This window comes from Ranitomeya imitator, chromosome 1 (genome assembly GCF_032444005.1).
Source record: "Ranitomeya imitator isolate aRanImi1 chromosome 1, aRanImi1.pri, whole genome shotgun sequence".
Classification (NCBI taxonomy): Eukaryota; Metazoa; Chordata; class Amphibia; order Anura; family Dendrobatidae; genus Ranitomeya; species Ranitomeya imitator.
Genome location: NC_091282.1, coordinates 1,030,925,827 through 1,030,938,108, shown reverse-complemented (window position 1 = coordinate 1,030,938,108; position 12,282 = coordinate 1,030,925,827). Strand labels below are relative to the sequence as shown.

At 50.3% G+C, this 12,282-nt stretch overlaps 1 protein-coding gene across 2 annotated transcripts in view; it reads left to right on the top strand.

Annotated features, from left to right (window-relative positions):
* Window positions 1-2,321: 2,321 nt before the first annotated feature.
* Window positions 2,322-12,282, top strand: part of SLC10A7 (solute carrier family 10 member 7) — a 305,476-nt gene continuing 295,515 nt past the window's right edge. Inside the window, exon 1 of one of the 2 annotated variants that reach the window (XM_069744033.1) lies at window positions 2,322-2,641. In XM_069744033.1, the coding sequence (XP_069600134.1) occupies window positions 2,542-2,641 (100 nt within the window). In that variant the 5' untranslated portion in view covers window positions 2,322-2,541. The remainder of the gene's footprint in view (window positions 2,642-12,282) is intronic. The other variant, XM_069744034.1, reaches the window with a different exon arrangement.

Genomic DNA, 12,282 nt, shown 5'->3' with positions numbered 1-12,282 from the left:
GCCACCTCCAGCGCTGCAGCTGTGGAGGAGGGAACCGGGGGGCTGCAGGAGGCCCCCGGCAAGCACATCACCGCCCCGCATTGCCCCCAAAGGGAGCGCCGGAGGGGCGGGAGGGTCCCGAGTCGCTCCGAAGAGAGGAGACGGGAGCGGCATTATCAAGGAGGGAAACCCGACCTTCATGCCGCCCGGCTTCTGGGTAAGTGGAGCTTCGTCGCCGGCCACGGCAGCCCCTTCAGAAACTCTTCATGCCCCATAGGGGACAGGAAAACACTGGCGGTGCAGGAAGGGGAGGGGTATTTAACCTCTTGTGTTCCTGTCCCCTATTAGGGCGGGGAAGACAACCTCCGAAGTGGCTGTCGTGGAAGGTGACTAGAGAAATGTCTTCTATGCTGAAGGACACTGAAGGGCTGAGACCGATGTCTGAAAACAACCCTATGGCATTATCCTTCCTCCACCAAACGTTACAGGTGACAGATTGCAGTCAGGCACCTCGGTTCTCCTGGTATCATCCCACAGAGCCCGTTTCCAGCTCTGTCGGGTCCAGTGGTGGTGTACTTCACACTCTCATTCCAACATCTGGCATTGTGCTTGGTGATGTAAGACCTGAATGACATGAAGCTCACAGTGTAAAGTTTTTGGGTTGATGCTAATGCCAGAGGAAGTTTGGATTTTGCGGTTATGGAGTCCACGGAGCGCTTGGCACTTTTTTGCACTATGGTCTCCACTTTGTGGCCGTGGTTTCGAAACGCCTCCACCTTCCTGGAGAAAATACGGAATTCAGCCGCTGGTTTGTTGTTCCAGTTTTTATTGTGCGGTAAATCCGACCTGTAATGTAAGATGGTAAGTTACTGTAAGGGTACGTGCACACGCTGCGGAATCGCAGCAGTTTTCCCTGAGTTTACAGTACCATGTAAACCTATGGAAAACAAAATCCGCAGTGCACATGTTGCGGAAAAAAACGTGCAGAAACGCAGCGTTGTTTATTCTGCAGCATGTCAATTCTTTGTGTGGATTCTGCAGCGGTTTACACCTGCTCCATAATAGGAATCCACAGGTGTAAAACCGCAGGTGGAATCCGCACAAAAACTGCATAAAATCCGCAGTGCAGATTTACCAAAATCAGTCTGGAAAAATCTGCAGAGTAATCCGCAGCATGTGCACACAGCCTAATAAGGATTACAGACCATGGGCATTATAGAAGCCAGCATGTCGGGGGGCAGGTATTGCTCTAAGGGGCACAGTGAGGGGGAAGGGTAGCTCTGCTCCCCGGACAGACGTGGGTCTTGCTCTTAGTGCTATGTTATGGTCTGTACCAATGCTCTGTATCCAGCCTCACCCGTGTGGCAGCTCCGAGCCACTGTCACCACACCGCTGACTAGGCAGCGCTGAGCCCTCCGCACACAGCCCCTCCACACACAGTCCCTCCGCACACAGCCCCCCCGCACACAGTCCCTCCGCACACAGCCCCCCCGCACACAGTCCCTCTGCACACAGCCCCCCCGCACACAGCCCCCCCGCACACAGCCCCCCCGCACACAGCCCCCCCTCCGCACACAGCCCCCCCGCACACAGCCCCCCCGCACACAGTCCCTCCGCACACAGCCCCTCCACACACAGTCCCTCCGCACACAGCCCCCCCCCGCACACAGCCCCCCCGCACACAGCCCCCCCGCACACAGTCCCTCCGCACACAGCCCCCCCGCACACAGTCCCTCCGCACACAGCCCCTCCGCACACAGTCCCTCCGCACACAGCCCCCCCGCACACAGCCCCTCCGCACACAGCCCCCCCGCACACAGCCCCTCCGCACACAGTCCCTCCGCACACAGCCCCCCCGCACACAGCCCCCCCGCACACAGCCCCCCCTCCGCACACAGCCCCCCCCCCCGCACACAGCCCCCCCGCACACAGCCCCCCCGCACACAGCCCCCCCGCACACAGCCCCCCCTCCGCACACAGTCCCTCCGCACACAGCCCCCCCGCACACAGCCCCCCCCGCACACAGTCCCCCCGCACACAGCCCCCCCGCACACAGCCCCCCCTCCGCACACAGTCCCTCCGCACACAGCCCCCCCCGCACACAGTCCCCCCGCACACAGCCCCCCCGCACACAGCCCCCCCTCCGCACACAGTCCCCCCGCACACAGCCCCCCCTCCGCACACAGCCCCCCCGCACACAGCCCCCCCTCCGCACACAGTCCCCCCGCACACAGCCCCCCCTCCGCACACAGTCCCCCCGCACACAGTCCCCCCGCACACAGCCCCTCCGCAGCGCCGTCACCTCACCACAGCCTCTTACGTCTGCAGCCTGTGGAGTGCGCGCCTAGTCTGAGGTGCGTGGTAATGATGGCGGCGCGCTGGGAGACTTCCTCAGCACGGACGGCACTGCCTTGCCCCGCTGGAATGAATTGATTGCTGGTGCCAAACCTCCCTGTGTGGAGCTTACCTGAGAGACCGGACGTGCAGCACGTATGTAGGAGCCGGGGACCGGGGAGACGTGTCACACAGCCCGGCGGAGCCCGCCTTCTATTCCACAGCACCATGGGCCTACTGGAGAGACTGCGGAAAGAATGGTTTATTCTGGGGATCATACTGGTGATAACAGCGGCCAAACTGGAGCCGGCCATAGGCGAGAAGGGGGGTAAGTGTGCGCTGCGGGGGGCGACGACCCCTGCACTACGAGACGTGTAGACTGTGCCCACACTGTGCCCGCTGCTGTGCCCACACTGTGCCGGCTGCTACTGACACGTTGCACAGACTGACACTTCCGTGTCCTGTACTGGGGACAGACAGCTGCTGCCAGCAGCGACGACCGAGGGTTACAGCCTGCCAATAGGGCTTGTACAGTGCCAGCCAGGCACCGCCACCTGGGGAGGCACGGGTTAATCAATAAGTGATCTGGTGCGGATCCCCCTCAGCAGAGGGGCAGTGTCACTATGGGGTCTGTCTATATAGTGATCATATGTGGTGTCTCCTTCATCCATCTGCTGCTGACCTCAGGCCGCGCTCAGTATTTTACCTCAGTATCTGTAAAGCCAAAACCAGGAGTGGGTGATAAATCCAGAAGTGGGGCATATGTTTCTATTATACTTTTCCTCTGATTGTTCCACTCCTGCTTTTGGCTTACAAATACTGATATAATATACTGACCAAATACTGAGCCTGTGAACGAGGCCTTATTCTCATCTATTGGCTGAGCTTTCTATACTCATAAATTAATATATTTATCCATATGCTAGTTTATAATCTCATAACTATATATGCAGCGCCCCAGAGACCTGGTCGTTGCAGTATGACGCTCTGCCGCTAAGGGGAGTGGCGGTACGTCTGATGGCACTAAGGAGTTCTTCTGACCAGGTATCACCAGAACACATTACACTTCACACTCTGGCCACTAGGGGGAGAAAAAGGCTTTATTTATTGGGCCACTCCTCACACTGGTAAAACTAGGGGCTGGGGAGGAAGTTAGTCAGAAGCTGACTGGGTTGGATTCAGGCAACATCCCGTGGCAGGGGGTGTTGCAGGGAGAAGGCACAGGGGGGTCCCTGTCAGGCGTGGGAACCTGGCAGGTGCCTAGCGAACAGAACGTAACGGAACCGCGCCTGCACACCTTGCGGCGGTATCCTTAGAAAGAGACAGGAAGGGAAGGATATTGTGGAACAGTGTAAACGAGATCAAGCACAAAGGAGAGCCAGTAAGAGTCGTGCCGAGAGAGGCAACATCTTACTGAGGCGCGTAGTCGGAACACCGTAGGAGTAACTGACTTCAGGCCTTACTTCAAACTCCGCAGGACAGTTAATTATAGGTTGGCTGTCTACCTTAAATTTCCTAAGAAGACATAGGGGGCAACATTGGGAGAGGGGCGTCTCTAGGGTCCCGGAAGACCTCCAAGCCTTCCCGTCATACGGGTGCGTCCTAGCCAAAATATACCTGGGGGACGAGAAACTAGTAACATCTGGAACTAAAGAGAGAGAGCTGTAGAGAACGAACGAACGAGAACAGCAGTTGTGAGGACTATTCCGAATGCTCAGCAGGTTAGGACTACAACACACAGGCGCTAGTGGTAGGCAACGATTTCCATCTGCGAAGGAAACTCTGGATGTGCCCATCGGACCGGCCGGTCTCTGATAGCCCTGTTAAACGTACTCTGGATTGCGGATCCTGAAGCCTTCAGTAAAGAGACTGCAACCTTGTGTCCTCATTATTGCCTGCACCTCTCACCATCGCCACCTACACCACTGGGAAGCCGTGGGGACATACTTCACCTGTGGGAAGGTATACCATCCAGTTGCCATTCCATCACCCCAGCGGACCCCACAGCAGCGTCGGTCACCCTGACCGAACACCACAGGTGGTGTCACGAACCCCTGACAGACTGTGTACAACCTTTATTGGACGCCCCTTAGGTAATGTTCACACTAGCGTTATGCTCGTTTGCGTCGGGCGACGCAGCGGCGACGCATGCGTCATGCGCCCCTATATTTAACATGGGGGACGCATGCGTTTTTTTTGTTGCGTTGTGCGACGCATGCGTCTTTTTTGCCGCTAGCGTCGGACCAAGAAAACGCAACAAGTTGCATTTTTCTTGCGTCCAAATTTTGGCAAAAACCGGCGCATGCGTCGCAAAACGCAGCGTTTTTGCGTGCGTTGCGTCGCCGACGCAGTGGCGCACAATGCTAGTGTGAACGTAGCCTTAGCAGGGTCGCGGACCGGGTGTAGCCACCGTGACAGCCTCAGAACCGAACCAGAGAGGCCCGGTACCGAAACGCGTGGCCCTGTGTCTGGGGGCGCTCCATATACACTACGGTTCCAAAGTTTAGGGTCACTCAGACAATTTTGTGTTTTCCATGAAAACTCATACTTTTATTAATCAAATGAGTTGCGAAATGAATTGAAAATCTAGTCCAGACATTGACAAGGTTCGCCAAAAAGATTTTTATTTGAAATAATAATTTTCTCCTTCAAACTTTACTTTCATCAAAGAATGCTCCCTTTTCAGCAATTACAGCATAGCAGACCTTTGGCATTCCCGCAGGTAATCTGGAGAAATTTCACCCCATGCTTCCAGAAGCCCGTCCCACAAGTTGGTTTGGCTTGATGGGCACTTTATGCTCACCATACGGTCAAGCTGCTCCCACAACAGCTCAATGGGGTTAAGAATTGGTGACTGCGCTGGCCACTCCATTACCGATAGAATACCAGCTGCCTGCTTCTTCCTTAAATAGTTCTTGCATAATTTGGAGGTTTGCTTTGGGTCATTGTCCTGTGGTAGGATGAAATTGGCTCCAATCAAGCGCTGTCCACAGGGCATGGCATGGTGTTGCAAAATGGAGTGATAGCCTTCCTTATTCAAAATCCCTTTCACCTTGTACAAATCTCCCACTTTACCAGCACCAAAGCAACCCCAGACCATCACATTACCTCCACCATGCTTGACAGATGGCGTCAGGCACTCTTCCACCATCTTTTCAGTTGTTTTGCGTCTCACAAATGTTCTTCTGTGTGATCCAAACACCTCAAACTTGGATTCGTCAGTCCATAACACTTTTTTCCAATCTTCCTCTGTCTAATGTCTGTGTTCTTTTGCCCATATGAATCTTTTCCTTTTATTAGCCAGTCTGAGATATGTCTTTTTCTCTGCCCTGAAAACCAGCATCCCGGAGTCGCCAGTTGAGGACCTGTGAGGCGTCGATTTCTCAAACTACAGACTCTAGTGTACTTGTCTTGTTGCTCAGTTGTGCAGCGGGGCCTCCCACTTCTTTTCCCTTCACCATGACAGCGCCGCACGTGAGAGATGGCATCCGCCCCCAGGAACAGGAAACCTGTAGCAGAGATATAAGAATGGGGCGGCCCCTCTCTCCTCAGTTTGGTTTCCTGTTCCTGCAGGTGGACGCCTGTCGCAGAGCTCCTACCTCCGGAGGGATACCCCCTCTGATGAGTCCGGTCCGGAGGCCGAGGTCCGCGGGGAAGCCAGCCGTAGTCGGCGGCATCGCGTGCGGTGCTGTCCGGTGTCGGGCTGCTGGGTCCGCGCCATCCCTTTCCTCGCTGGACTCCCCGGCGACCGCTCTGTGCAAGAGGCCGGTCCGGGGTTGCGGGGGCGTGTCCCTCACTGACGCTGGCGCCGAAGTGAGGGATGACGACTTCCGGTTGCAGGAAGTGACGTCGCACGCCGAGGGAGCCGGTGTGCTGGACACTTCCGGGCGGAAGCTGATCCAGTGGCGCGCACACCGCTCCTCTATAAAATACGGCAGCAAAGAGGAGTCGCTGGTCCTGCTCTTCAGACGGAGATGACCAAACCAGCGGAGCTGCTGATGCCTGCGCCTAAAATGTCGGAAGACACTCAAGCTGCAGGGGTACCCAGGGTCCTGGAGGGGTGAGTGCCTTTGTAAGGCAAGCTACGCACACACTGATACCTGTACACTGTGTTTTATAGGAAGGGAAAGCCACCTCCAAGCAAAAGAATAGGGTCTGTCCACTATGTAAAGAAAAACTCCCTAGGCTATACAACAAAAAGATCTGCCAGCCCTGTATTGACAGAACAGTTGCGGAGGAATCTTCTTCCCTATTACAAAACATTAAAACAATCATACGGGAGGAAGTTAAATCTACAGTTAAAGAACAGTTGAGACATCACACAAAGGAGACCCCCCCTCCCCCAACAAGTGAACAAGGGTCGGATGTAGATTCAGGGGATGAGCCGGGAGCCTTAACCCCCTCTGATGCCTCAGATTTAGACTCCTCAGATGAGGAGTATGGCCGCCCATGCTTTCAGTCGGAGGACATTGGAAAGCTGCTCAAACTTGTCAGAACGACTATGGGAGTGGAGACCCCTAGAGAACCACGGACAATCCAAGACACCATGTTTAGCAACTTGGAGGAGAAGAAGCGAAAGTTTTTCCCCTTCCATGATAACATAATTAAATTAATAAAACGTGAGTGGAAAAAGCCTAATAAAAAGATGTCTGTCCCTCAGGCATTAAAACGCAAATACCCCTTTGATCAGGAGGTCTGTGAGAAGTGGGATAAGGCGCCTAAGTTAGATGCAGCCATCGCCAGCACTTCTAAGGGGGTTGCGTTACCATTTGAAGACATGGGAGCCCTAAGGGACCCCCTCGACAAAAAAGCAGATGCTTTTCTAAAGTCGGCTTGGGAAGCAGCGACATGGTCATTTAAACCCGGGGTTGCTGCCACTTGCACGGCACGTGCTATGGTCAAGTGGTTAGAGGAGTTAAGTGACCAAATCAAAAACAAATGCCCAAGAGAGAGGCTTCTGGAAGCATTGCCCTCTCTGCAAGGCGCCGCAAGATTCCTAGCAGACGCCTCGATAGATTCAGTTAGAAGTGCCGCACGCGTGTGTGCCTTATCTAATTCAGGAAGGAGAACATTATGGCTGAAAAATTGGACGGCTGACTTCCAATCAAAGGTCAAACTCTGCGGAGTACCCTGTGAAGGGCAATACCTTTTTGGCAAATCTCTAGACGAGATCCTTGAGAAAGCGTCGGACAAAAAGAAGCGGTTTCCACCCCCTTCCTTTCCCAGGCGCCGATGGGATACCTCTCGTTCGTCCTTTCGTGGTGGATATAGAGGGACCCGCGGCCGATCAGATGACAGGTCTAGTCGAGGCAGACCCTGGAGAGAGCGAAAGGAAAGGGGATTCCTTTTCAACAAACCTCCCCCCAAGCCTGATCCCAAAAATCAGTGACGCCAGCATTCCGGTGGGGGGAAGACTCCGGCGGTTTGTCCATCACTGGGCAGCACTGCCGGCTTCTCATTGGATAACAAATTTGTTGTCAGAAGGTCTAAAGTTCAAATTCTCCAACCTCCCACCAAATCGTGTAAAAATGACCCAGGTGGGGGGAAAAAAATCAGGCCATATTAGACAGAGAAATTTATCTCCTCATGCAAAAAGAAGTGTTAGTAGAAGTACCCCATCAAGAGATAGGGAAAGGGTTCTACAGCACTTTATTTCTAACACCAAAACCAGACGGCTCGCTGAGGGTAATATTCAACCTAAAAGCCCTAAACCATTACATTCAAATAGACAAGTTCAAGATGGAGACTTTAAAGACCGCAGTAAAAGTACTCGACCCAAACTGTTACATGGTGGTGATCGATCTTACAGACGCTTACTACCATGTGCCAATCGCCGTCCAACACCAACAATACCTAAGATTGGTGGTAAATCTGGGAAAACCCCCCGTCCATCTACAATATCAATGTCTTCCTTTTGGGGTAGCCATTGCGCCCCGTATATTCACAAAAATTATTTCCGAAGTAGCATCTTTCGTCAGGAAAGAAGACATAATGTTGGTACCCTATTTGGACGATTTTTTGATAATAGCAAAAAACAAAGAAAGTTGCAAAAGTGCGGCCGCAAGGGTGCTGGAGGTACTGACCAATTTAGGATGGATGATAAACCTGAAAAAATCAAGGCTTGTCCCAACTCAAACCCAAGAATTCCTCGGAATTGTGTTAGATTCAGTCAAGCAGGAGTGTGTCCTCCCACAGAGGAAAGTTCAATCTATCCAACAGAGGGTAGAGTCATTCCAATTACAACAGACTATCTCTCTGAGAAACGCAATGTCACTCCTAGGGGTCCTAACGGCAACGATTCCAGCAACGCGATGGGCACAAAGCCACACACGGGAGTTACAATGGCAGATACTAGCCGAACAAGAAAAAAATCCATACAATCTGAATCGGAAGATTCTTCTGTCACCAGAAGTTCAAAACTCACTAGAGTGGTGGCTGAAAACAGAAAATCTAACCAACGCAGTGCCATGGTCAGTACGAGATCCAGTAGTCATTACTACCGATGCGAGTCCGTGGGGTTGGGGGGCACATTTGGGAGATCAGGTCCTACAGGGTCAATGGGGAAGCCCAATGACAACAGCGTCCTCCAATCTAAAAGAATTGTCTGCGGTGAGACTAGCACTTCTTCATATAGGGGAAAGGATTCTGGGAAGACATGTGGTAGTGTTATCTAACAACACAACAATAGCTTATATAAACCGCCAAGGGGGCACAAGATCAACATCCCTTATGGCAGAGGCCAAAGAACTTTTTATATGGGCCGAAAACAACCTTCTTTCGCTAACCGGAACATACTTGAAAGGATCAGAGAATCAAGTAGCCGACTACTTAAGCCGTCACACGTTACATCAGGGGGAGTGGTCCCTGAACCAGCAAGTATTTGGGAAAATATGTGCCAGCTGGGGCGTTCCAGACGTAGACCTGTTCGCCACAAAACAAAATCGGAAGGTGAAGAGGTTCTATTCTCTGAACCCAAGAGAGCACCCGGAGGGGGTAGACGCGTTCCTGTATCGGTGGAACTTCCATCTAGCATACGCATTCCCCCCAATACCATTAATCCCGGCAGTCCTCAGGAAAATTCGGGAGGACAAAGCACGAGTGATCCTCATAGTTCCCTTTTGGCCGAAGAGAGCGTGGTTCACGTGGCTCAGGCGCATGTCTATCTCGGACCCGTGGATCTTTCCGGATGCTCCGGATCTCCTATACCAAGGGCCAGTTCAACATCCCCAAGTTCACAGATTGCATCTCACCGCCTGGAACTTGAAAGGGGACTTCTGTTAGCAAAAGGATTCTCAAGCCCTTTGGTGACCACATTGCTTGCTAGCAGGAAAAAGGTCACCTCAGACAAATACCAAAAAATCTGGCAAAAATTCCTAGATTTTTCGGGACGACAGTTGTCTGACTCTGGTCAACAGGTCCCAGTAAAAGAAATTCTTGAATTTCTCCAAAAAGGGTTGGAAAAAGGTCTGTCTACTAACACCTTAAAGGTGCAGGTCTCTGCCCTTGGTGCACTGTTCGATCAAAAACTTGCTGACCACCCTTGGATCTATAGGTTCATTCGAGCCTCCTTTACTTCCAGACCCTCAAAATTAATGCCTAAGATAGCTCCCTGGGATTTGAATTTAGTTTTAAAGGCTCTTACCGTTTCCCCCTTTGAACCTCTGGATTCTATATCAATAAAATCCTTGACTCTAAAAACGGTTCTCCTAGTTGCCTTAACGTCTGCCCGCCGTACTTGTGAGTTACAAGCTATGTCGGTGAACCCTCCTTACACTACTTTCCATGATGACAAAGTAGTTATTAAAACCGACCCTGCCTTTCTTCCGAAGGTCAATTCTAAATTTCATAGAGACCAGGAAATTATTCTGCCCTCTTTTTGTTCCCAACCAAAATCCCAGGGAGAGAAGACCTTCCATTGTCTCGATGTCAGACGCTGCCTCCTTCAATACTTAGAGGCCACAAATTCCTGGCGTCAGTCATCGGCCCTTTTTGTCACCTATCAGGGGACAAACAGGGGAAAAAAGGCCTCAAAGGCAACTATTGCACGGTGGTTGCGTACGGCTATTTCACTTTCGTATTCTTTTTCTGGTCAAGTTCCCCCACAGGGTGTTACGGCTCACTCCACGCGTGCTATAGCCACTTCTTGGGCGGAAAGGGCTAACGCCTCGATAGAACAGATTTGTAAAGCGGCAGTATGGTCATCACCCTCTACCTTCTTCCGACACTATAGGTTAGACTTAGGTCAATCAGACTTGTCTTTTGAAAGAAAGGTGTTGTCTGCTGTCGTCCCACCCTAGGAATCTTCTATTTTTTCCTCTCACGTGCGGCGCTGTCATGGTGAAGGGAAAAATGATAATTACTTACGGGTAATTTGATTTTCCGGAACCATGACAGCGCCGCATTAATTCCCGCCCTATCTTGGTGATGGTTGTGTGATTCACAAAAAAAAAAAAAAACTTATTGTATATGGATAAATGTATATATGCAAAGCATGTGTGTACACAAGAGCTAACGAAATGGCTATACAAATGTAAATATGATACATAACTGTGTACTAACAAAGCGGTCATCTTCCATACTCTGCAAACAAACTGAGGAGAGAGGGGCCGCCCCATTCTTATATCTCTGCTACAGGTTTCCTGTTCCTGGGGGCGGATGCCATCTCTCACGTGCGGCGCTGTCATGGTTCCGGAAAATCAAATTACCCGTAAGTAATTATCATTTTCTAATCTGGTTAGAGCCTGTTTGTGCTCTCCTCTGAAGTGAGTAGTACACACCGTTGTAGGAAATCTTCAGTTCTTTGGCAATTTCTCGCATGGAATAGCCTTCATTTCCAAGAACAAGAATAGACTGTCGAGTTTCACATGAAAGTTCTTTTTTTTCTGGCCATTTTGAGAGTTTACTGGAACCAACAAATGTAATGCTCCAGATTCTCAACTAGCTCAAAGGAAGGTCAGGTTTATAGGTTCTCTAATCAGCCAAACTGTTTTCAGCTGTGCTAACATACTTGCACAAGGGTTTTGAAGGGTATTCTAACCATCCATTAGCCTTCTTGCACAGTTAGCAAACACAAAGTACCATAAGAACACTGGAGTGATGGTTGTTGGAAATGGGCCTCTATACACTTATGAAGATATTGCATTGGAAACCAGACATTTGCAGCTAGAATAGTCATTTACCTCATTAACAATGTATAGAGTGTAATTCTGAATTATTTAATGTTGGCTTCATTGAAAAAAACTGTGCTTTTCTTTCAAAAATAAGGACATTTCTAAGTGACGCTAAACTTTGGAACGCTAATATTTGTTGTATGTATCTAGGTTGGTTTCTATCTGTACTGCATTACAAGTGCTTCTCACAAAATTAGAATATCATCAAAGAGTTAATTTATTTCAGTTCTTCAATACAAAAAGTGAACCTCATATTTATATACCGTAGTCATTACAGAGTGATCTATTTCAAATGTTTATTTCTGTTAATGTTGAGGATTATGGCTTACAGCCAATGGAAACACAAAATCATTATCTCAATAAATTAGAATAATTAACAAGAAACACCTGCAAAGGCTAAACAGGTCCCTCAGTCTGTTTCAATAGGCTCCAAAATCATGGGGAAGATTGCTGATTTGACAGATGTCCAGAAGGCAGATCACTCTGTTTGTAATGACTCTATATAATGAGTTTTTTTCTGGTGGGGTGCCCATACATATGCACCTGTCAAATTTTGTTTTATATATATATATATATATATATATATATATATATATATATATCTATATATCTATATATATATATCAGCACAAAGACAAAGTCCGGGTGCAGAGCCCCCCAGGCAAATACCAAAACTCAATTATAAAAAAGAAAAGATGGAGGCAGCACACCGTTTGTAGTGAAAAAGAGCTAATCAGCCCAGAAAGCGATGTTTCGGTCCCAACAGGAACCTTTCTCAAGCAAACTTTTTCATATAACT